The 27,060-nt window shown below is 23.0% G+C and overlaps 2 protein-coding genes across 5 annotated transcripts; one reads left to right on the forward strand and one right to left on the reverse strand.

Annotated features, from left to right (window-relative positions):
• The first annotated feature begins 5,737 nt into the window (after positions 1-5,737).
• Positions 5,738-9,866, forward strand: LOC129615942 (dnaJ protein homolog 1-like). Of its 4 annotated transcripts, XM_055531379.1 has the most exons (7): positions 5,738-5,810; positions 7,279-7,455; positions 7,818-8,073; positions 8,374-8,599; positions 8,850-9,029; positions 9,090-9,267; positions 9,380-9,866. In XM_055531379.1, exons 3-7 carry the CDS (start codon positions 7,851-7,853, stop codon positions 9,605-9,607), a joined length of 1,035 nt encoding a protein of 344 aa, XP_055387354.1. In that variant the 5' UTR covers positions 5,738-5,810; positions 7,279-7,455; positions 7,818-7,850; the 3' UTR covers positions 9,608-9,866. The 4 variants fall into 4 exon arrangements, with proteins under 4 accessions (XP_055387354.1, XP_055387352.1, XP_055387351.1 ...); XM_055531377.1 differs by lacking the exon at positions 7,279-7,455 and having other exon boundaries at positions 5,741-5,810; XM_055531376.1 differs by lacking the exons at positions 5,738-5,810; positions 7,279-7,455 and adding an exon at positions 6,599-6,733.
• Positions 9,867-12,685: 2,819 nt separating this feature from the next.
• LOC129615938 (uncharacterized) lies at positions 12,686-15,584 on the reverse strand. Its single transcript, XM_055531367.1, has 5 exons — positions 15,422-15,584; positions 14,188-14,291; positions 13,918-14,039; positions 13,401-13,500; positions 12,686-12,946 (listed from the first exon to the last, which is right to left on the reverse strand). The coding sequence occupies exons 2-4, from the start codon at positions 14,284-14,286 to the stop codon at positions 13,401-13,403; spliced, it is 321 nt and encodes a 106-aa protein (XP_055387342.1). The 5' UTR covers positions 14,287-14,291; positions 15,422-15,584; the 3' UTR covers positions 12,686-12,946.
• Between the last annotated feature and the right edge of the window lie 11,476 nt (positions 15,585-27,060).

A 27,060-nucleotide genomic window follows, 5' to 3' on the forward strand; every position in this document is an offset into this window, starting at 1 on the left:
GAATAAAATAATTTAGCAATTTTGTTCCCAATAATATTTGAAATTAAAGGAAAAATTTGCTATTTATTTTACTATATGCAATAATTTTATATTTATTTTAAAAATTTTATAAGTAAAATGTCTTATTATTTCCAAAAGAATACAATATTTATGGAATATATTACAGCTTTTTCAAAACGTTTCTCTGAAAATAGAGAAATTTTTCTTTATTAATTTATAAAATTAATTTTTCAAATACACAACAAATGCGGAAAACATTTGCCAGATTTTATTTTACCGGAATAAATCATATTGTGTATATTTAAACCAAAAATTCAAATTGCATATTTCACGGCGTTACGCTATTAAAGTATATACTCACAATTGATATAATAACAAAATTCAATACCGTTTGATAGGGACATAGATGGTAAGAAAGTGCAGCTTTGAGAAAAGGTTTACCTTGTTGCTTGGCAATAGAAGTAGTTGAGAGCACGAAATTTCTGTGCACCCGGTGGGATCTTACGCCATCAGGTGGTAAATTGATGGGTCAAAGACTAGCATAGGGACGGGGGCGAGTGTTTGGGGCAAGAACCAAATTCTTCGAACCAATGGGGATGTTTTCGAGGTTATCATAGGTCGAATACACGTTCAGTGAATTGTGCGTGCAAGTCAGCCTTGAAAGGTGATATCAGGGACAGAAAATAAAGATTATGTTGGATAACCGGGCTGCCATCGAAGTGCTGAATTCGTTTTCGGTATTCTCCGTGGTAGTATGGAGTTGTCTTGAGAAACTCAATGAATTGAGAAGGCCATGTGGGCGTGAAAGGAAATGAGGCAGCTGATAAGCTGACGGGGATAGGAGCAAACACACTCCTCTTGGGCCAGGACCCTTCTGTAGATTCGGAACAAAATACTTTTTGTTGGGAACAAAGAATCAGAGAAAAATGGATCGGAGCGTCATACCCCACATTCAGGAGGTGAGTTCACAATATATCTTTATACGTGTTCGCGGTGCATTATTACCATGGTCTTACAAAACTACATTTTTGAGTATGTGTGACACTTATTGCTTTTTATGTTTCTGGCATATAAGCGGTTAACAAAATATTTTTTAGGTTTGAACGGAAAAGGTAGACTATGAAATATATTATGTATGTAACTATATAAAAAAGTAGATTATTGTTGATTGACTTACATGTTTTTTGGAGCACGTAGTGTATATAAGATGAATTTTTTATAAAACATAGAATTAAATTTCATTGCGAATCATTCATCTTCTTCTCTAGAATAAATGGCCTTTAATAACAAAAGCCTATACAGATTTCTAAATCAAACTTATTCTGCGATTGAATGGTTAAAATAACACTAATATATCCAATATAGAAGAATTTCCAAAAAAAAAAAAGAAGGGAAAATTGAAAATTGATGAACTTATACCAATTTAATTGAAAATAATTTCATTTTATTTACACATTCAATTTAAAAATTTCCTATACTCATTTAATTAAGATGAAAATTAAATATTTTGTTCGTGTATAAAACATATTCTATATTATATGAAATTGTTATCCATTTATAAAATCTTTAATTCTATTTTTAATATAAAAATAATATTTTATCATTCTTTTATTTTATTTATAACATTTTGTATAGGGTATTGTATTGGAAGTGTGATTTTAATTTACCTTAACCAAATAATGTTCGAAAGAAATTTTATTTTTCCATGTTTAACAAGAAAATTTAATAAAGTGTGTAATAATAGTCAATCATTTATGTATAAAAGAATGAAGACGAAGAAGAAGAAACGAAAAAAAAGGGATACGAAATTTTAACTTATTTACAGTTCATATAAAGGTCCTTATAAATGATGGTTATTGTTTAGAAAACAATGATAATCACTAGTGTTTGTCATTTTGTTGTTTGCGTTTGATTTTGATTTTTTCTCGCTACTTGCTGTGAATATTATTATTTAAAATTTAACCCCTTATTAAATAATCTCTATTTTGTAAATATACAGTGTACTTATATAATATGTATATGCGTATATACAATGAGTGTTGTAAAAGTTTTGACATATTTAATATGATAATGGATAACGAAATTCTGGCTCAAGTTTTTATATTCTTCTAAAGGTATTATATAACAGTTTCAACATATATAACATAACACTCTTAATTATCACCATGTTATGCAAAAGAATTGCTGAAGTGAGCATAATACTCGCGCAAATTTTATCTGGTAGATGGACTTAAGTATGTTATACATATAAAAAAACTTATAAATTATAAACTTTAAGTCCGGAATAATTTAAATTTTTTTTTTTAATATTCTGGAATAATTGTGCGTTGCTACTCCTCTTAACTTCTGTTTTACTCTTGAATTCCTACAGTGTTATATAAATAATTGTTTTATATGAAAATTCTGTTATATATGAAAAATCGATCTTTATATTCCACACAAAAATGTGAAACCGCTTCACCTCAAATACTCCTTTATATACAATAGTGCTTCAATAAAACTATTATACCACATCTGCAATATTTTAAATTTATTATAGCATTATATAAATACATATATCGTTAAATAAAAAACCCTGGCATTGTTGAGAGTGTAATTTATACCTTAAGTGTTATACTATTAAATGGAACACATTAATACCACACGTCTAATGGCAACCCTGAATTTAACATTGTCAGAAATTCAATTATTTCATCGCATTTCGGATCAAATAAAATCAATTTTCAAAATATTAGCTTTTACAGTGATAGCTGCGCTTTTGTACAAATAAAAATGAATGCAACTGTATATAAATTTTCGTTTTTTCTTATTATTATTATATTCAATATTTTTTTTTATATATAATATGTACAGCTATTAAATGGCATGTTGTCTTTTACATCTTCTTTAATATTACAAATTAGGATTATTATTATTATAAAGGAATAATTATTTATTATAAGTACTTGTTTTTCATACATATACAAACATACATCCGTATACATTTGTTTGTGTATATGATACATAAAATCGAATGTCATGTATTTTATTTACATTTCATTAAAAAATAGGTAAAAATATTGGACTTATATGATTGAAAAGGAATTCTAAAAAAAATTAATCAGTATATTTGTATATGTAAATGTATATACATAAACTGTTATAAACACTAAGATTTGTGTAAAGAGTAAAGCTCTTCTTAAATTTTTAAATGTCAGATAAGTCACGTGACAACAATTACTATGGATAATAAACACTGAACTTATTCTTTTTATTCAATTATTATTCAAAGAAAAAAAAACAAAAACCATAACAAGAGGAAAATATTTTTTTTTTACCGTAATGAAAGAATAAATCCGATTATGAAAGTAATGAAATGTCTTTAAAAAAAAAGTTAGTTGGGATATAAAAGGGCGATTCCGAACAATCTTCTCTATATGGTTATTTTAAATATAAAAAAAAAAAATTAATAAGCAGGTTTCAAATATCCACCGTTAAGTAGTTTTTGTTTTATAAATCTGTTATACGTTTGTGTATACTCAATATTTTATAACAATAAAAAAAGCATTCACTTTTTATTTATTTTTTTTTTCCTTTAATGAGAACTTCTTTACTTGCGTATGTTTTTTTAAACTCTTAAGTTTGACAACATAAAAATAAAAGAATCCTTTTTGAGATTCTCTATATAGTCTATGTATATGTGTACAACGTACTATCTGGTGTTAAGATTATTATAACAAAAAAGAATTAAGTATACAATGGTATACAATACAAATTTATTGTAATAATTTGGTTGGATTATTTTATTCTGAGAATAAAAAACGGATGTATAAAGATCCTTGAATTTTTATAAAAATGAAAAAAAAAAAAAAACATATTTTTAATAGGCGAAAATATTCGGTTTCTTAAAAGAATATTATTTTCCGAAAACGATTACAGTCTTACACTTTAAATGACTCAGACAATATTTTTTGTATGTACATACATACATATGTACATATGTTAATTTGTGTGATTTAGTCAAAACAAGATTTGGGTACTTATAGCATTATACAATATGGCATAATGAGCAGTAGAATTTTTAAGAGAAAAAAAGTGACAACCAAAGGCTTAAAATATGTGTCCCTTATAATATATGATAGTTTTGTTATAATAATTTATTCAATTTGATTTCTTACAAAAATTTTTTCTTGGGTGTTTTCTCAACATTCCGTACATTTACCAAATTTTCTTTTTTTTGTAATTCTATTTAAATTGCAATAATAGTTTTAAAATAATGAGAGAAGTCAAAGAAAAATCAAAATTGCATTTATTTGGGGTATAATTGCATGAATAAATTTTACTCTCATCTGCAATTTTTGTCCATATTGTCACAGCGTGGGAATAATTCAACAGGTTATAGCAAGAAAATTATTGTTTTTATTAATCAAATTTCAAAAATTTTTTCATTTTAGATGAAATAAAGAGGTTGCAATTGAAAATGAATTAAAAATTAATACTCCAATATCGCGGATGTTGAGAATACAAATATTTTCGATTAGGAAACATTCAGACTTTTTGCCATTTCTCCCAATTAATTGTGTCCCGTCAAAATGCCAACAGCAATATTGAGATCCGCAGTCTTGATCTCTCGGTCTTGCCTGATTCCTCTTCGGTCGATTCCCTTGTCGTTGCACAAGTCCGAACGCCATTCCAAAGCGATAACTTTAAATATTATAAATCACAAGGTGAATTTTGTATATTGATTCTATATATGTAGATCGGATCAGGGTCTGTTTATTGAAGCTCTCATTTAAAGTGAAATACGGGTATATCGGATATAATGGAAATGTGGGGCATGTACAATTAATTTAATAATAATTTAATTTATTCGGCAATAATTTTACAGCTTCTTTAGCTATCTTTAGATATCTGTTCTTGCTTTTAAATTGCTTTGAAAATTTAAAAATTTTTTCAATTTGTTTGCATATTATTATATTCCAAATATAAAATTATTATGAATAGTTTTATTAAAAATATATTTATCAGTACTTTATGATTTTTATAATTTCATAGCTTAAATATTTACATACATACATATATGTATATTATTCAAAAGTGTTATAAGAATTAATACATCGTGTGTACCTATGTAATCTTTTTTTATTTTCATATAATTTGCCTCTTTTTCATTTTCACTTTTTATTTAAATTTATTTTTGGTATTCTAAATAAGAGTTTATTTTTAATTCTAAATGACTCATTTATTATTTATTTATATACATATTACAGTATATAGTACCAAAATATTTTATTTGACTCTTCATATTTTATCCTTATATGTAAATATTCGGTAGATTTCATTAATTTTATTTGTATGTATTTAATCATAGATGGTGCTTATAATTTTTTTTCCATATTTTTTGTCTGCCATCTACTGGTGAATAGAAAACTTAAAATAATTTTCTTATATTAATTATTTACATAGAATATAATATGTTATAATGATTTATAAAATATATATTCTCCTAATTTTTTTTTATAGAAAATAGTTTAAAATTTTAATTGATATTGATTTTTATAACAATACAATCCTTAATATAAATAAATAAAAGTGATGTTTAAATTTTCAAAATAAATGAAATAAAAATTTACTTTCAAAAATCAATACCAGAGTATTAAAAGTCATCTTGTTTTTTGTAGTATTAGAAGACGTTTAAAAAGAAAATTGACATTAAATATTACGTCATTCAATTTAATGACAATTAATTTGATGCTTGTTGCTTACCTTGTTTTCGAAATAAAGTTTGCTTTCGGTTTGTTTTTACTTGGTGGAACGTTTTTCATTGCCTGGTATTTTTATTTATATGATTTTTTTTTTATAACAAGTTAACATTTTTGAAGTTAAAATAAAAAAAAAAAGTGTTTGCAATGTTAAATAAACAAAATTTTATTAATATGGGAATACTATTTCTGCAATACATTATGCTAATTTTCATTATTTTTGAAATTAAAAATCTTCAGTCTTGAAACATTTTTCAAAAAAAAAAAAAAAAAAAAAGTTGGAGGGTACTTTATTCTCTATACTATAAATATTATTTAATATTACTAACTTTTTATTTTTTATTGCAATTTTAGATAAAATAATTTGCAACCTTGTGTAGAGATTTTAAATTGATTAAACAACATGGAGATGAAAATTCATTATTTTTCGTTTTCGTTTTTTTTTTTTCATAATTTGAATTTTTTTAATATTGAATACTAACCTGCTTGTCTAACCAACAATATTATACATATGTATATAATGTGTGTAGGTAAATACTTGCAAAAAGTTAAACAATTTTGGAATTTTATTTTTATAATGACAAACATTTTTGGTTTTTTCGTAAAAACGAATAAGAGGAAAAAGAAAAATCAAAATAAAAATCAAGATCATTTTGTGAACGATATTGCCTTAGAGTAAAAAATGTAAACTTCAAAATTAAAGATCTATATAGAAATGATTATATCAATAGAATATGTGTGAATGGGAAGCAACTATTAAATCAATGCACATTCATAATTTATTTTTAGAATTTCGAACGAATGGGAATAAAGATTATTTTAACGTAATAAAAAAAAAAGAAAATTTATATTTTTTTAGTGATTTTTAAAAAGTATTATTAAAACCACGATATTTTTTTTTTTCGTTTATAAATCAATTTTCTTTTAAATTTTGATTATTGATACACAAATCGAATGGATTGATTTACAAAATAATTTTTGATGATTTTAGTGTAAGTACCCTCTTAAAGAAAAAAGAAAAAAATAAAACACAAAACTTTTATACCTACCCCCTTATTTTTTTTTTTTTTTTTAATTTTCATGTATTTAGAAAAAATAACATTAGATGTTTTCTAATATGGTCATTATGGATGAGAAAAATTCATAAATTTTAATTTTCAGTTTGTATTTTTCATTTATTTTCCATATATTAGATTATATAAGTATAAATATATATTTTGTTGTCTATGTTAGTTTAAAATTTATGTGACAGAGTTAAGATCTTAATGGTAGAAAGTTTGTATACCTATTTCATTGAGAAAATAATTGAGTGGGTGAAATGATTTAAATATTCCATATTTGGATTATTTCTATAAAGGTATAATTTAATATACAAAACTTCAATTATTTAAATATAAAATGAAGTCATTATAAAATTTGTGTAAAATATTTTTGGTACTGTAACAAATTTAAAGTGTTAATTTATGCAAATTTCTCTCTACTAAATTATTTAAGTATGAGTAGCAGAATTTTTGACAATTAATTTTCTTAATTAAAGATGTGAGAAAAAATGGTTTCCATGTGAATTATTTGCAAACATATTCTTTTCAAAAATTATCCTATAATTTCTTAAAAAATATGGATGAGAATAAAAAAACAAAATTAGGCAATGAAATTACAATTTTAAAATCAACATGTTACAAAATTACTTTTCATCTTTATTTATTTGAATGGGGTAAATCATTTTTTTTTCAAATTTATTTATATGAATTGGCAAATAATTAAAATTTATATTAAACAATAAAATTATATATGTACATACATACATATATCAGTTTTATAAATTTTAATATGTTTTCTGTAAAAAAATTTTAATTTTTATTTTGAAATTTGTTAAAAAAAATTATATATATTTGCTACAACTTCTTACTTTTATTGTAATTTTAATTTTTTCAAATTCTTTTTTGCTTTTTTCTATGCTTTATAATTAAAATTTTGATGCTATATTAAAAACTAATTAAAATATTTATCTTTTTAATTTAAATTCTTTACAATTTTTATTTACATTACTCTTATGTATTTTGTTAATAATTTCAGTTTCCGTGCTGGTGTTTTATCATCTAAGTGACAATGGAAAAGGATTATTATAAAATTTTAGGAATCCCAAGAAATTCTACTGAAGAAGATATTAAAAAGGCATATCGGAAACTGGCTTTGAAATTTCACCCGGACAAAAATAAAAATCCTGGTGCAGAGGAGAAATTTAAAGAAGTCGCTGAAGCTTATGAAATTTTATCTGATAAAAAGAAGAGGGAAATATACGACAAGTATGGTGAAAGTGGAATAAAGAGAGGTAATTTCAATGTATTATATTAATTTAGAGAACAATTTAAAATTATTGCAAATTTTAAAATTAATAATAAATTACATAATTATTACAATATCATTATTATAATAATATTATTATATCCTACTTTATCATTATATAAAATAGACTGATCGATTTTAATTCGGTTTGTTCCTATTAATAATCTATTTGTAGAGATATTGGAAGCTATTCCTGTTTTAAATTAAGAATAATCAAAATTTTAATATTAAATAATTTAAATAAATTAAAATGATTTATTAAAAAATTTTATTTTCTCAAATACAGGTGCAAATGGTACAGGAACTAACACAAGCAACTTTAACTTCCAATTTCATGATCCTAGGACAATATTTGCTCAATTCTTTGGTTCAGCGGATCCTTTTGCTTCATTTTTCAGTTTTGGAACAGATAATTTATTTGACAACAATATATTCGATCTTGATAATGATCGAGATTTTTTCTCACCAAGATTTGGATTAGGAGCGCGACATGGATTAGGTGGAGCATTTAGGTTGGTATTGTCATTTTTGAATTTTTTTTATAAATACGTGCATCGTTAAAATAATCGTTAAAACAATTGATTTTCAATTAAAATATAAAATCATACTTAACAGCGGTAATAAATTATTTTATATATAAAAAATTTAACAGACACATCCAAACATTCTTATATACCAGTTGTAATTTAGGTTTCTTACCGTTTAATAGAATGTTGTAGTAAATTTTATATTTATAAAATATTTAAAAAATTTTATTTTCAGGTCACATTCCTTTAATGTACATGCCCCACTAAAAAAGGAAAAACCTCAAGATCCACCGATTGAGCACGATTTATATGTTACTTTAGAAGAAGTTTACAAAGGATGCACTAAGAAAATGAAAATATCTAGAAATGTTATTCAACCAAGTGGTGTAACTAAAAAGGAAGATAAATTTTTGAAGTATAATTTCATTATAGTTAATTGATCCGATAACATTTGTAACTATAAAATAATTTTTAGAATTTCAATACAGCCTGGCTGGAAATCAGGTACAAAAGTTACTTTTCAAAAAGAAGGGGATCAAGTACATGGAAAAGTGCCGTCTGATATTATTTTTATTATAAGAGATAAACCGCATTCGCTTTTCAAAAGAGAAGGAAGCGATTTAAGATTTACGGCGAGGTTAACTTTAAAACAGGTTTGTAGTAATGATTCTCCCTATTTTTTTTTTTATCTTCCATACTATTTTATTTTGAATAGTAAAAGCAAAAAATTTTATAAATTAAATATTAAAAAATTTTATATTTCAGGCACTTTGTGGTGTAATATTTGAGGTGCCAACATTATCTGGAGATAAATTGCGTATTAGTACTATGCAAGAAATTATCAAACCTAATACAGTAAAAAGAATACAAGGATATGGGTTACCTTTTCCTAAAGATGTATCAAGATTTGGTGACCTATTAATTGCTTTTGATATTCAATTCCCTGAAAAACTAACTCCAACACAAAAGGATTTACTTCGAGATATGCTGTAATAATCTTTCTTTGTTTCTGCAAAACTGGTATTCCAAGTCATTGCCTTTAAGTTCTTTAGAAATAAACTCAATTCATGTGCTACCATTCTTGCATACACCACATATTGCAAAAAAAAAAGTGAAAATTCAATTATCTGTTTGTTATTTTACATATTTATTTCAAAAGTGTTTTTTTTTTTTTTTTTTTTGTAAATATGTAAATTAAGTTGTGATGATGTAAATAAGTTTACCAAATAAATAGATTCATCTATTTTTAACAACAAACATTTTAAATTTTAAAATTATAAGTATTTTAGTGAAGTTTTCAATTAATGTTCCATCCATGAAACTTTACAACGATTATATTATTATAATAAACTGCTAATATTTACAATATCAAGAAATATTAATGAAAAAAATTTTAAAATATTTTATATCCTTAAATTTTGTATTAATTAAATGACAGAAGTTAGTATGAATTTTTTTAAAATATTATTCTGTGGGAGTTACTGAATGTTATTTAATAACCTATTTATAGCAATATACATAATATGAAATTCAATTAATAGTTAATGAGTTTAGAAACATGTTAATGCATTAAAATAACAGTTCCAATGTATTGTACTTCCGGGAGTTTCGTCCGTTTTCTGTTCACGTTGCATTCTTCTGCGCATCGAATTGATTTTTGCCTTTTTTTTTTAACAAAATAGTAATATAGTTAATTTTCATTTAATTAAGATTCTTATACATACCTTTCTTTCACTTGATTCCAAAATATTATTTGTTTGTTCATTCTCAGATATGTCATATAAACTGGGCTCGTCTAAAAGGAAACTTATGATAATCTAATTCAAATAAAACTATAATAAATAATTTTTATTTCGATTATTAAAAAAATTTTTAGTGATTAATTGTTGCCTTAATTTTTGATATTATTTTAAAATTATTATTCATATTTCGACAAAAATTCAAAAACATTCAACCTATAATTAAAAAAAAATCTAAAATTTTAGAAATATTAAAAAATTGAAGTTTAATTTTAATTATGTATTTAAAGTTTTCAAGCTTCTACTCAATAGTAGACTTAGAAACATTTTAATAAGGAAATTTGGTTATGCAAAAAAAAAATTGTAATTTCTATAAGCAGTAAGTATTAAAGAAATTATTTTAAGTACAATTAAAAAAAAATTTTATTATAAAAAGTAGACTTATATTTATAATTTTGTATAATTTTATATTCATATTTACATTACCATTTTTATTAATTGCAGTTTTCGGATCATCATCATTAATTTTATTTTCTAAGGCGTTATTTAGTGCTATCATAATTCGATCTAAAAGTATTGCTGCTCTCTTAGGTACAACCATCTGTATTGCAATTTTGAAAAAACAAAAAAAAAATTATTAGCGAAAAATACCAACATAACTGCTAGCATTAATTAAACACTAAATTTGATATTTTATTGAAATTTAATATTAATATTTTGGCAATTTTCACAAATTTCTTTAATTAATTTTACATTTTTAATATTCGAAAGAAATTTAAGGTTGAGAAATTTGAGTACTTTTGTCAATTAACTAATTAAAATTAATTGCGGCTTTATAATTTGAATATTCGTCATCGATTGTGTCTAGCCATCACTTTTTAACACAGTCTTAGTTATTTTATTTATTTGAAAATTTGGATTTTCTTTATTTATGATTAAAATTCTGTTTTTTTCATTGAATGCCACGTAAAGAATAATTGTACATACATATTATTTGATAATTTTTGTTAGTTTAAAATGAAGAATTTAATGCACTTTTAAATCATAGTAAAATGAAATTAATTTAAAGACGTTATTAATCCTTAATTTAACAATAATTTTTATAATTATTTTAATTGATATTAAATAAGAAAATTAAGATAATTAATTTATTAAATTTAAATTTTAAGTTTATTTTTATTTTTTTATTTAAAAATTTCATTTTATTAGCACGATTTTTTTTCTATTTAAAAAATTATATTTTAATTTATATTTTACAAACAACTCAAAAATTTAAATTAAATTAAATAAATACTTTCCGGGAATTCATCGTATGTTCCATTATTACGACCTTGTTCTAAATAATTTCTTTTAATTGTATCAATTTTTGGAAATTCTTTATATGTTTTTGATTTTAATATTGTCATTACAATAAATATACAATAAATTTTTGAATATGCACAATACATTCCGCTACAATTATATGTTTAATCCAAGACGAATTTTAAAATAATGACCATTATATAAAATATAAAAATGTTTTTATATCCGAATATATATATATATATATATATATATAATATACACATACAATAAAAATGCGACTTCATATATATATATATATATATATATTTTACATTTTAATGTGTATGCATATGAGAATTTTTATAAAAGGTCCAAATATACAGCAGGATCCTCTTTAATAAAGATGCATGTTGTTAAAAGCAAAAATATGTACAACATAAGATTAAAAAGCAAATTGGTAAATCATTTTCAAATAAACTATGTATGTATATAAAATGAAAAATAAAATAATGAACCCTTAATTCTACGTATGTTTGTAAAAAACAAAAAAATTATAACACACATGTCATTATAATATTATATATAATAGCAATATTGTATTGCATAAGAAGCATTAAGGAATAAATAAGAAAAAAAAATAAGAATAAAATATTGAAAGGAAAAATAAATCCCTTTGTAAAATAATAATTTTTCCAGTAATTTTCCCCGAGTTTTTTTCTGATTATCGCTCAAATTATTTTTGTTTTAATATTTTTTTTGGTTTGGTTTTCTACTCTTCTTGTTTGGTTCTTGCACTTTAAAGAAAATTTTTCTGTAGAAGTAAATTTCACATTATTAATTTAATGTGCATTATTGCCCAATTAAAGATTACGAATTTTACTGTACATAACGATTTTGGATTACACAATTATACTTTTAATGAATTATTCATTTTAGTTTCATATTTTTCATATTTTAATAATAGATTGAATTCTAGAATTATAAATTTTTAATAATGTTTAGCTGAAAATTTTTAATTTAAAAATTATAACAATAAATTTTTATTTTTGCATATATAGGAGCATATTACTTTTCAACTTTATTATTATTTTTTTTTGTTTTTTACATAATATTAATGATAATTATATACTATACGTATTAATAATTAATATATTTATTAAATATACATGATTAAAAATTTAAAAATAAAAAAAAAAAATTTTTTATAATTAGTTATCCAAACTTCGTGTCACAGGAGAATTGAGATGCCATCAAGAACTTGTAAATGGAAGTTGTAATTTACATTATAAATATATTAATTTTGATTTACCTTTGAAATATACGAAAAAAAAAAAATATATATATGAATTAGTAAATTAAATAAATATTTTTTAAAATTAATATTTTTAATTGGATTCAAAAATCGGATTGATTTAACCAAATTCGCAATTTTATTTCTTATATAATTAAAAATTTAGTTTTGAATTTTTCGAATTTTATAATTTAGTCTAACTAATACTCTAATAAAATTTTAATTTTACTTGATTTATTCAGCAGTAATACCTTTATAATTGCAGAATAAACCAAATTTATAAATTAATTTGTCCTTTTCGATACTACTGACTTCAAAATTGCAATAACACTGATTTCAAATTATATGTTGTAATTGTTGAATAGTGTAGAAAAACAGTGTGTTAATGTAATATTGAAATGACACATATGTATTTAGTATTTTTTCACTTATTTATTTTTATAAATTAAAAATATAAAATATATTTACTCACTTATTTTCTGAAACATGAAATGGGATTAAAGTAACATTGTCTATATCTTTGTTGTCTTTTGATTTCTGGATTACGAAGATTGGCATCAAAATTATTTCCGCTATAAATATAAAAATTATTAAAAATAACAAAATTAAAAATTATTTGTATATATTTTGTATAAGAATTGTTAGCAATTTAATAATAATTATGCATTATTCAGCACATTATCCATATAAACTGAATTCATATTTAATTGCATTTTGATTTTTAATTTTAAAAATTTTCTGTTTTTAATTCTAAAATGCTTATATAATAATAATTTGCAAATAATCACTGGTTATTTTGTTAGTCGTATCACTTAAAGCGATTAGTTGTTATTCAAATATTTTAAGTATTTCAGTATAAAATCATTTCCAAAAGTTGAAATTTTATACTAAAAAACAAAATATTTTTCAATAATTCTCCATCACGTCGCAATGATGCGACTAACAAAATATGAGTGAATTGTTTTTTTTTGTTTTTTTCCTATACTTACTTAGCAGATTTCATTTGTTTTAACCACAATTTCAATTTATAATAGGGGATTTTATCATCTTGATATGAATTTTTCATTTCTTCAATTAATTCATTCAAATTTGATCCAAGTGTTAATGTATCCTATACAATTAATATATTTTGTATTCGAAAATAAAACAACAATGAAAAATAATTAAAAAAATTTTCAATTTGAAATTTTCAAAATTTTTCAAAAAAATATAAATATAAATTTTATTTTATTTATGTATGTATGTATGTATGTATATACCTGTTCATTTTCTGCTAACATTTGTGAATTAACTTGTAATGTCATCAAAAATATGAGTGTTATACTCAAAATAATTTGACTTACTTTGCTGTATTTCATTTTTTTCTAAAATATTTAAATACATAAGAATTTAATTATAATAAAAAAAATATAAAAAATTTGTTTTTATATAATTTTTCAATATTATTGAAATTTATTTCTAAATATTTGTTTTAAAGTGATTTAAGCGCAAATTATAATATATTTTAAAACAAATTTTATATTACAAAAATTTGAATAAATATTTCAATTAGGTCGAAATTTCCATTACCGTATTTTCTATTACCGTATTTTCTATTACCGTATTTTCTATTACCGTATTTTCTATTACCGTATTTTCTTGTACCATATTTTCTATTACCGTACAATTTAAATATAAAAAATTATGGAATTTTAACTATCTAAAATTTTATATTAATTAAATTTTTACTGTAAATATTGGGAAATTTAAAAAAAGAAATGTACAAATTAAAATCATCTCTATCTTTTACGTTATTTCACAGAGTTGCCAATATATTTTTTTGTTTTTTCTCAAAAAATTCTATTATAAATCATATTTTCTTATATTCTTCATTTACAATTAATTTTCTATTAAATAGGAATATACTATTATAAAATAATAAATTATAAATTCTATAATAAAATTTTTCAATTAACTGAAATTATTTTGAAGTACTTTTTACGTATATAACAAAATAATGCGAAAAATTTTTGATAACATTTAATTTCTCAGTATTTTAAAATATTAATTAACATAAAATAATTAATAATTAATTTATTATTCAAAACAAAAAAGAAGAAAAATATATTTATATATTTTCTATTAATTCAATTTAAAGTGAATTAATTAAAAATTTATTTTTTTCTCTTTTATTATCCTTAAAATTTTTTATATATCTATATAATAGATAATGTAAGTAATTTTATGTACATATTGTTATACACAGTTATTATAAATGTATATATCTTACGGTTCATTATAAGAAGGAAAATAAAAATTAATTATTCAATTTGAAAGAAGAATAACAAAAAAGAACACTCTACCTAGGCCCATATAAAAATTTGAAATTTAATTTTTCTTTTTTGAAATTTTTACTCTCAATTAATTTTAAAAATTTCAATTTTATTATTTAATTTTATTTAATTTTATTTAATTTAATAAAATTTTGTAAAACATTAAAAATTTTAAACTCACTTATTTTAAATTTTTGTGTTCGAAAAGATTATATAAGAATTAAAATTTTTGTTATATTTCAAATTTCCAAATTTTGAAAAAAAATTAAATTTTTTTTCTATTATTTTTATTTTTTTTTTTCTCCAAAATATTGTTTTTATGATGATCTCTCTTTGATATCAAAATCTCTCTTAAATGTTTGATTTGAAAAAAATTAAGATACCTTAACTGTATGACAAAATGTAACTAACTGTACTATTTATCGGCGTTCATAACCTATTTATGTAATTTTCATAATCAAATGCGTTGAACGTAAAATAAAAAAAAAATAATAAAAAAATACAGAAATGAAAAAAAAATATGTAAGGAGATTTCAATTTTATAGTATTCAGATTTTTTATTATATTTTTTGTTGTTTTTTGCTTTTTTTTTGTTATTTTTGTTGTTCTTGCTTTTATTTTCTAATATATTCAAAATATATTATAAAAGCTACTCGAATATATAGGATATATAGGATTTAACCATTTAAGATCCTTTCTATACATGATAGGAATATGACATTTTAAATAAAAAAAAAAATAAGAAATAAGAAAATTGTTGATTTCTTAATATTGTGAATAATTATTCTGAAATACGATAAGAATAATAATAAAAACAAAAAAAAAAAAAGGATTTAGCTTTTGACTGATTTTTTTTCTCTTGTTTTCTTCTTTGATTTTATTTGTTTTTCTTTCTCTTTTTTTTTTTTTGTTTTTGTGTGTATTTGATTAGAAAACTTTTGTAACTTTCTGTTTTCTTTTTTCTTCTTCTAATTTTCATTTAATTTTCTATTTTGTTTTTTATTTTGTTTCTATGTAAAATAGAAAAATTAAATAAATATTTTATATATATAGTAGGTATTTTATTTTATAGTACTAACATTATATAAAAAAATAATAAATAAAAAATAATAAAGTAATTCATGAGTAAAACACCATATTTTCCTTATACAAACACAAAGTACAAATAGATTCCTGTATATATATATATATATATATATATATTTTCATACCTATATAAAGAGAGTATATATATAAAAAAAGTTTATATATCAAAATGTAAATAAATAATAAATATATCATACAATATATCATAAAGCAATAAATCAAAAAATTATACTTTACTAACTTTTAGCCTTTTTAAACAAACTACAAAAAAAATATATTGTAGGTTGTTCCCTCTGACCAGGTTTTTATTTATTTTTTTGTTTTTTATTTATTGGTTTTTACTTATTTTCTAATTCTAACATAACATTTTTACATGTAAAAATATCTGTATAGGGTTTTAGTATAGAATAACTTCAAACTGTGTGCTTTGATTGTTACGTTTTTTTTTTCGCTTTTTTTTTTTTGTTTTTATTGAAAACAAAGTTTTCCCAAAGTATATTATGGTATGCTACTAAAATTTATACAGTCATCCAGAGGTAAATTGAATATTATTTATAAATAATATTCAAAAAAAGAGTTATGAATTTTAAAATAATAGATGGAGATACACTAAGTCCTCGAGATACGATATTGTTTGAACATAAAACTTTAAATCGTTTGCCGAATTGTAGCAAAAATTCTGTTTTTTCAAGTCTTTATTAATAATGAAAAATAATTAAATTAAATAAAAAAATGAAATTGTATAAATTAGTCAATTATTTGGATTCTGTTTACAATTAACTTTCAGATGTTAAAAGGCCCTTATTAATTATGATCGGCAAAGTGAATGTAGTTTTTGGCCGATATAAATTTTTGGTATTATGATTAAAACGAACCAAAAACAATTCAAGTATTTCAATATATTAATGAACAACACCTCCGACATTGCTAAATAGGAAAATTCAATAATTGTTTTTTGCAAAAACACAAAAAACAATGTACATATGTGTGATGTTAACTTCATTATTTTCGGTACGTTTTCTGATGTCTTGCGGTAGCAACATTTTGAATGTGGCAAATGAAAGCAGCATTCGCCGATCATAACTTAAAATATTATTCGATTCGCCTAGTCCATTCGACTCGGCTAGCAGTTCGCTTTGCCAATTATAATAATGGTAAAGTGTGATCTCTCGAGATTTATATCAAATTTATCAAAATTATCTAGAGTTTTACTTATATACTCTAATCCTTCTACTATGCTAACTTTGAGAATTCAAATGTGTTCAAATAATTTTGTTCGTCGTTATTATCTGATTCGTGATTCAAATTCAAAACTTTTTAATGTCGTATGCATGAAATTTATGTCGCAAGTTGAAAAAAAAAATGCCTTAAATTAAAATTAGAAATGTCATATTAGGAGAAAGCGTATCTCGGGGAATTAGTGTACATTATTAAGAATACACGATTCAATAAATTAATATGTATAGGTATTAGAATATATAATAAAAAAAGTTATGTTTAATATAAAAACGTGTGATACATCAAATATTATTTGAATATAAATAAATAATTTTTTTTTTGTTTTATATTTGTTATTTAACTTTTTTATTTTTAATTTAACTTTATTTTTAATTTTCAACTTTATACTCAATAATAATAAATGATTTATTCATGTAAGTATAAAATTTATATAATAATTTTGTTGTCAATTTGCATATATAGATTTACACCACAATACAAAGACTGTGATGTGGTCAGTATATAACCGAACACAATACTTATTGTGGAGTTTAGCTGTAGTGCGCCAAAAAATTGTGAAAATAGCCAGAAGATTATAATACTATAGTAATGTGATGGTCAGAAGATGTACTACAGAGCCTGATATACCCGTAAAGTTGATCAATCCGTGACATAGCCAAAATAAATTCATAAAAATCGGTTTAGCCGAACTTGAGATACACTCGTGGACACACAGACCGAAAAACAGATCGACATCTCTCTAAAAACAGTTTATTAACGCTTTCCTACTACATAGAGTAGTGCATTCCCATTGAAAACTTGATAACAGAAATTTGATGCCATCACAGCACCTCCATAATTGTATGCAATGCAGTCGGTTAAAAATCAATTATAATTCACCATGAGATGAATTACACGAGTTTATAAGTATTGAGTTTGATTATAACTTTGATTGAATTTGAAAAACTTCCAAATCTTATTCCGGAATATTCTTATTCTGGAACAGTGTTAGTATTTTTATTATGCAATATTTATTATGATATAGTTTTTAAAAGTAAATTTAAGTTTTCCTTATAAAAATGTTAATTTATATATGAATAATTTTTAAAAATAATTTCATATGAATAGTTATACAATCTTTAATTTTTTATATATAATTTTTAAGTTTTTTTTATAGCAAATTGTTGATCTAATTTCGGATTTCCGTATATTGGTCAATTGTAATCGAAAATATCCACATATTTCAAACTTGAAAAAGTTTTATAAAAATTCAATTTGTTATATTATTTTCCAAAAATTTTCCAATATCTGAAAAAAAAGAAAAGAGTTTTTCCCAACTTCATCTAATAATTAATATAGAGCTCAAATGATTTGATCTTTATTGTTTCAAAAATTGGTCTCCATTTTTGAATAAAATTCTCATTTCAAAAACCAAACTAAGAAACGTTGGTATAAGTGCTCAAAAAGCTCATTTAGTATTATTTTGCAAATCGCTTGTACTGACAAATTTAAATTTTTGAAATATTGGATTTTATAACTGTTATATTGATAAATATAACTATATTCTTTTCGATTAACAACATTAATTATATATTCACGGACATTGAAATTACATGATTATAAAACTCGACTTATTATACGTGTTAATATTACATGTTATATTATGTACAAGTATTATATCACTTAAAAGTATAACAGTTATAATTATGTATATATGTAAAATACATATGTATTTTTTTCCACTGATTTTCCATTTGGTATAAAAGAATTATTTTATAAATTTTCTAAAATTTTCTTTTGAATATGTGTTCGATTTTTGGTGGGTTAATTGTCTACCCATATTTCATATACTATATCCCACAGTGCAGATATTAATATTTTTTATGAAATTCCTTATATAGAAATAAATATTCAAATATTTTATTAAGATATTCATTGAGTTAAGGTTTGAGTATGCTCATCTCCTATATATATAGGATATTTATTTTGAAAAGCAATGTTATATGTATTCCGGCAGTAGCCTTACAATTGAAACCCAATTCTCCAGGTAAAGTTTTTGTTTTTCTCCGCGTCAAATTTTCGAATTGATATTAATATTAATATTGCGTATCCATAATTGTTGGCATAATGGGTATAACATGCGTCTTCCGTATTGTTTATAGTCAACTAAATTCATCTATTTCAAAAATGGGCAACAGATTATGGGTCACATTACTGAAAATAGTATAACAGTTTTAGTATAATTTCATTGGGAGAATTAATAACTTACCATTTTAAGTCTTTAGAAATTTCCTATTAATTCCAATCATAAAAATACATATATATGTACATCAAGCTGTATTACAAACTGAAATAGAAAATCTTAAACAATATTCCAAAAAAATAAAATTATTAAAATAATTTATTTGTTTTAGGAAACACTTAAATAATTTTACATTATGGGTTTGATTATATGCTTAATGTTCAAAATGTACCCTGGAGGATTTTTATTGAAAAATAATGACGTCTTTAGCTTGTTTAAATGCGTATAGTATAATGGAAAAGCGATGAGAGGTTATGTTTTGTTATTAATGAAATCATAATTTAATTAAGGAAATAAAAAAAAAGCATAAAGTTTTTGTGTATATTTTAACAAAAATTTCAAGGTTAAGTAAAGAATTAAGAAAGTGAATTTCTTTTTGGGAATTTTATTTATTTTTACATTTAAATATAATTAAATATTCATTGCTAGAAGTTCAAAAAAAAATTCTATCAATAATTAAAAAATTTGGGATTATTTTCAAAATAAGGCACTGTTTATATTATGTAGTATTATAATTGTGATTATATAACAATAATATTATGATGATTATGATGCTCTATGTAGGATTGAAATGGACGAATCGGCAATATTTAAAATTTTAAGCTATTTTTATCCTTTTCGCATTATGGTTTTTTTTCGCCTTTAAGTCAAAAGGAATAATTTGTTGGTATTATATTTTACCCGTTTTGGAAACTTTATAACAACAACTCGAATATCCTTTATTCTAATTAAATTTGTTACTTATAATATAAGTAATATACAACGCCAACCACAAATTTTAATGTAAACACACGTAAACAAAAAAATTATGATGCCCATATTTATAGTGACTGCCGTAGAAATTTTTGATTATTTGCTTTGCACAAGTCTTTAAAAATTAAGGTATGGTATATAAATTTTAATTTAATGAAAAAAAAATTAATGTTTAATTGGCGGTAGAAATAAGGTAAACATGAAATTCGAGGCGCGCTAAATATAAACAGGACAACATGAGCATTTTTATCGACCTCATTGCATACAATAAGGGAGTTTATGTGATGGCACCAAATTTCGGATGTCGAATTTACTGTCGGAACGCACTTGTCCATAGTAGCGAAGTGCACATATACTATTTTTAAAGAGATGCCTTTTTGCGGGTCGATTTTACATTTTTGCTAATATAAAGTGAAGCTATCAATCGATTTTCAATTTGAACTTTTCAGAGAATTCGGGTGGTACAAAGCGAAATTCAACTAAGAGCAAAATTCACATTTTTCTAGATATGTGAACTAAAAGCTTAGTTACTTCATTAAAATTGAAAGGAAATTTCCAAAAGGCATTTTCGTAATCTTCTGTAACACTCTCACTAAACTAGGTAATACATATTGCGGTCGATTATGTGTTAACCACATCAGATTTTTTGGTTTATGATCATTATAAGTTTGGCAAATTTAATAAGCATATATGCAGCAAAGAAAACATATAATATTCGGATATCTGAAACCAGTAATAAATATCAATTAAGAAGTTTATTAAATTCGATCAATGTTAAATTGAGAATGGATGAAACATGCGGTCTATGTATAAAATGAAATACAGTTTATTTCATTTAGACAAATTTTACATATACGACCAAATAGCCAAAACAAAGCTAAGGGAACATTTAAGTGGGGTAAAACATGCAAGGAATCTAGGAAGTAAAAGGAATTTCGATTTAACCGTTGCGAAACACATGTACGAAGTTGATCACAAAATTACAGGGGAGAACTATAATTTTATAAAAGAGGTAAAAGGAAGTTCAATACAGAAATATACAAATCTAACAAGTACTGCCTATTGAGGCGATTGGCAGTCAAAATTTTCGAGCTTAAAACATAACCTATTTCGAAAAACTTTGGAGAATTTTGACATTAAGGGTCAGTCAAAAAGAATATAATAATTAAATTTCAATAAGATTGAAAACCTGATTTTCGTCAAATTGCAGACACGCACTTTTCACCGGTTAATTATTAAAATTTTTTTATTTAACAATTTATAAAAGAGAAAGCTTTGTTTTTAAAATAAATAATAAAATTTTTTTCTATTTACTTTTAATTTTCATTTAAACATTCATAAGTACAGTCTGAATTTTATTCTTTCTTTTGCTTATTTTTCTTTTAAATATTATATTATATGTGTGTGAGATAAAGTGATACGTATTCACTAGATATAAAAAAAAATTGACACATTATGTGTTCCTACAACGGATTGTGATCATATTTGAAAAACATCTTTTGTATTATATTCCTGTTGTATGTGTGTATATGGACTGAAATATTTTATTCTTTGTTTAAATAGTTTTATTAAACTTTAAAGTTGAAAGTTCGAATTCGATACAAATATTAAGCAAGAGTTATAAGAAAAATCAGTTCGAATACAAAGTGACGTGTAATCAAAGGCGGAACGGGGCATTTACATAAAATTCAAATAAAGCTACGCGATATGTTAAAGCAATTAGCTATACTGAAAATAGGTCAGGTTCGAACAAGTTTTTGGTGGATGTTCTAACATTCCAGATTTAAGTAAATTAGATATTAAATTATGTTTTGAACATTAGAAAATAATACGATTACATACAAATTTAAAATGTGTGTGCCGTATCGAACTTTCTCACATATGTTCTGAAAAATTTTTTGTATTCCAAATGTACGTAAGTCTTTGACTAAGTGTGTTGAGTTCCTTAAATTAATTTTTTACACTAATTATAATAGTATAATTCCCGAATTTACAACATTAATATTATAATTTAGTAATTTTCATTTATAATTTTACACCTTGTTAATCTAAATCTTGAATTAATTCTAATTATAAAGTTAATGTGAATGATTAAATTTTTATACACCATTTTTGAAATTTTGAATTTAGAGCCGAATAAAAGTAAGTAAAAGTCACACGTCATTGATCTTTTTCTTTTGTTTCTTTGTTTAATTTTTTTTCTTTGGGATTGGATTTGAATTTGGGTATGAATAACTCAAGCCGAACGAACAAACTTTTTTCTTAAAATACAGTTTCCTTCCGCACGGCTAGAGTAAACCATACCCTTTAAATAATTTTTTTTTTTCAAATTTTTTTGGTATTTAAATTTAATTAAATTTAGTTTTGTTAGTATTTTCTGTTTTTTTCTTGTTTTAATTAAAGATCACTGTTTTATTTCTTAATGGTTTAAGTCTGAAATCTTTTAATTTAATTCTAGATTTAAAAAAAAAGAGATTAATTTAATTTTCACTTCTTTTTCTCAATTCTTTTCACTGAAGTGATTAAAACGTTTACTGTACAATAAAAATGGTACGATTGATATAAAATTGAAGTTAAAAAAAAAAATTAATTTTTTTAATTTCATGAAATTTTGAAGAAAAATTAAAAATAAACAAAAACAAATATTAAATATTTGCCGACATGTGGTTTTAAAATTTTCAATTTTTAATAAGAAAGAAAAACGGTAGGAAACCTACTGAAAAAATTCTGATGTGATCAGCCTATAACCGATCGTTTTTTGTATTTTATGGATAATGTAAATTTGAGTGAATTTGGTTTCATTATAGTTTGGTGATAGTGATGTACAGGATTGTTAGAATGCTGTAAATGCATAAATTCTATTATTTATTAAGGCAACAAATTTTAAGTCATCCTTTATTTGATGTATATATTCCCCAAAATTTGGCCCTTTTTAAAAATGTAACATAACTGTCAAATGCCTTTTGCAAACGAATGTCGCTTGCAAAGTTGACTTTGTCATTAGATGGCTCAAATCACTCTTGAATCTTTGGCAAAAGTGATTTGTTATTTCTAAATTTTGTAATAATATTTTTAAAATGCAAAAACGACAGAATTTATGCAGCAATTTTGGCATAAATGATTGTTTTAAAAGTGCTGTGAGTAGCAATTGCAAAATTAAATTCACGATTATTGTCAAAACCTCACTGAAGAAAATTTTGACTTTTTCGAATTCGATTTTCTTGAAAATTTGTTAATTAGTCGATTGGGAGAATAGAACTGGAATATTAAATTTCAATTAAATATGTTCAAAAATGTAAAATCGGTTCGTAAAGCATGGGTTCAATTTTAGAATTAACTTTCTCAGAAAAAAGTTATGTTTTCATTCAAATCGATTCCGCGGATATTTAGTTAGATACAAGAATGCATATTAGATACCGAAAAACAAGTCGGAATGCATATAGCATAGTCAAACTCGTTAAACATATAATTTACACGTTATTTACGCTTTTCTTCACGTTAGAAGAAATTCAAGCCGATTCGTTAAAAATTTGACATGTGACAATTTTAGTTTATTACAATACCTTTCTTATTGTGTATAATACGTTTGATTAAAAGATACACATGTATGTATATATAAAAAACAACAAATTTTTTTTGAAAAGTGTGTGTATTTTAAATTTTATAGAACATTGTTGTATGCGCGCGAGTATACCATAATATTATTGAAGAACAATAATTATTTGTCTTAATTTTTCGAAATATTGTTTATACAATGACAAAAATTTTAACCCAGAAACTAAAAAAATTTCTTATAAAAAGAATAAAATAAAAAAAAAAATAGAAATTCGAAACGTCACAGACATTTTGAAATGGTAGGTATTACCAGTTATCAAAATTATTTTAAGAATATTAAATAAATTGTCAATATTAGTTTTAAATTGCTAAATTATAATTGACAACTGTATAATTATGTATTGTCAAAAATTAAGTTGGTATTACGAGTACATATGATTGCGAAAATACTCGAATATTTCGAATTACATTGAGTGACAGATTCTGTTCATTGCAATAATGTACAGATATAATGTACTCATTAATTCAATTAAATAAGGAGAGAACAACCTTTTTACGGAGAGCACAAAACAATCAAGATACAAGAACATATAATTAACTTAAATCGAATCGTAGACTAGAGTGACACTAAAATATTGTTATATAATATATAAAGTGTAACGTATTTTGCGGCGTACTCGAAAATTGAGCATTATGGAAAAGCATATATTCCAAAAAGCATATGTAATCTAAAAATGTGAGAAAATTTTGATTAATTTTGTAATGGTATAGCTTCTTTATAATATATGGTACCAGCATACTAATTCATTTAAGAAAAATATTAGTTTTTTTAGGATATGTACATATATGTAATGCAAGAGCTAAATAATAAAATCTTCTACACTAAGATGCATACTAGAACATATGATTTCTAAAAATTCTCATAACAAAACCATTTATTTGGGATGTTTGCAATATTTATAAATATGCACACTCTTAAAACGTGTAATTTCGATTTATTAATGAACTCATTTTAAAGTTCATTAATAATGAATTAGGAATAATGAATCATAATAAATTAAGTAGTATTTTTCAAATCTAATTCATAGCTAATCTAATTTTTTTTTGAATTTTAATAAATTATAATAAATTTTCGATTAAGTTTTTATGACATTACAAATCTAATAAATTTTATAAACGCCTACCGACAAATACTTAAATTATCCATAGTACGTATTACTGTTTTACATTGACAATTAGTGTTATGTCATGTGTACACATATTTGTGTATAATATCATAAATCAATTGATAATATTCTGATGCAACATAAAACAAGTTATGTTAATCTTTTAAAAATATTTTTTTTTTTTTTGTTTGTTATTTTTTACTAACATCAATATTTTATTTATTTTATTATTATAATTATTTTGTCATTCATGAATTTGTTAAAAATATTATTTATTCATATATAATCCATTCCATAATTGGTGTAGATTGTAGAGTGTAGAGTTTATACAAGAGTATAAATACATGTAAGAATATTGTATATGAATTTCTAATTTGATATATGCGTTTACTGATTTGTTATGCATAAAATACGAGTATATACTTAATATGGAGTGTAAATGATAGAGTATAGAAATGAGTGAAAAATTATAGTTATTAGTATATAAAAACAAACATTATAACCATAAATAATTGAATTGGAAAATTCAATTAATTAATATATGAAATATATAAATAATTAATTAAATATATTCTCAGAGCCGGACTTATACTAAGTCAAGGCCCAATACCAGTTTAATTATACGTATAACGGAACAAAATGTAATTTTAACAATAGGATTCAAAACTAAATACAAACAAACATATGTATAAGGAATAACTAGTAGAACTGAAATTTCCGTTTAATTTATTTATTTATTTTCCTCTTTTTCATATATATTATTTGATTTATGAAAGCGAGGCCTCTTCCGTTTGTAAATGATTCCGACACTGTATTATCTATATGTACATTTTGAAGTTTTTTTTTTTGTTGAATGAACAGACTAAAAAGTTAAACGTTTAAATAACTTACATCAATTATAACACAATTATCATAGTTAATAAATATTTAAAATTTTTTCAATTAAATTCTTTGATTATACTGACTCTGTCATTCATGTTATTATTTAAACTAACTCTTTACATTATTGCGCACTTATTTCAAATTAATTTTATGAAAATCGATTCCATGAGCAGACAAATTATCTCTTTAATATTAAATAAATTATTTATTATAAAATTGTTATATAAAATTAGTAATGTATTAAATTTATATTTTGAAAAAAAAAAAACTATTAATAAACTATTTGCATAGCTTTAGTACTCGTACTTCTGTGTTTGACATTTTAATGTCTTAAAAAAAAAGGTCATTTTATAGAGAATCTATGTAAAATTAAAAATTTTACATAATTTGGATTTGTAGATATTATACACCATATTATGTATGTATTTCTGATATAGACTTAAGAAACTAGATGCGGCAATAATTTAAAACCCAATTCAAATTAAGTTATATCAAGCGAATGATTTGTAAAATAGCACTTTTCCTTTCAATAAGTGAAAATACTGCTAGTAAAAAGTAAAATAAAATTAATTATCAAAATATTTCAAATATTGCATATTTTTAGGACGATAAAAAAAATTTAATAAGGTGTTGATATTATGGCCGAACAGTGCTCGAGGGTTGAGTGTCTGAGTTAAAAATAACCCTTATGGCGCTACATTTACCTCTAGCTTTCTGCATTTCTAGAAATTTTGAAAATCTTGCAGTTTCGGAAACATAAGATGCCGAAAATTCAAATGGTACAAATTTCGAGAACTGATAACTTGATAGTGGGTGGAGATGGGAAAAATTTTTTTTCTAACGAAATAAACTATTTGG

The sequence above is a fragment of the Condylostylus longicornis genome, unplaced genomic scaffold (genome assembly GCF_029603195.1).
Source record: "Condylostylus longicornis isolate FDR11 unplaced genomic scaffold, ASM2960319v2 ptg000153l, whole genome shotgun sequence".
Classification (NCBI taxonomy): Eukaryota; Metazoa; Arthropoda; class Insecta; order Diptera; family Dolichopodidae; genus Condylostylus; species Condylostylus longicornis.

Coding starts and splice junctions, on each gene's coding strand:
- LOC129615942 (XM_055531379.1), top strand. CDS start 7,851: ATGGAAAAGGATTATTATAAAATTTTAGGAATCCCAAGAAATTCTACT. Junction 8,074..8,373: donor TGAAAGTGGAATAAAGAGAG/GTAATTTCAATG, acceptor TCTCAAATACAG/GTGCAAATGGTACAGGAACT. Junction 9,030..9,089: donor AAGGAAGATAAATTTTTGAA/GTATAATTTCAT, acceptor AATAATTTTTAG/AATTTCAATACAGCCTGGCT.
- LOC129615938 (XM_055531367.1), bottom strand. CDS start 14,286: ATGAAATACAGCAAAGTAAGTCAAATTATTTTGAGTATAACACTCATA. Junction 14,040..14,187: donor TGTTAGCAGAAAATGAACAG/GTATATACATAC, acceptor TTAATTGTATAG/GATACATTAACACTTGGATC. Junction 13,501..13,917: donor AAACAAATGAAATCTGCTAA/GTAAGTATAGGA, acceptor TTATATTTATAG/CGGAAATAATTTTGATGCCA.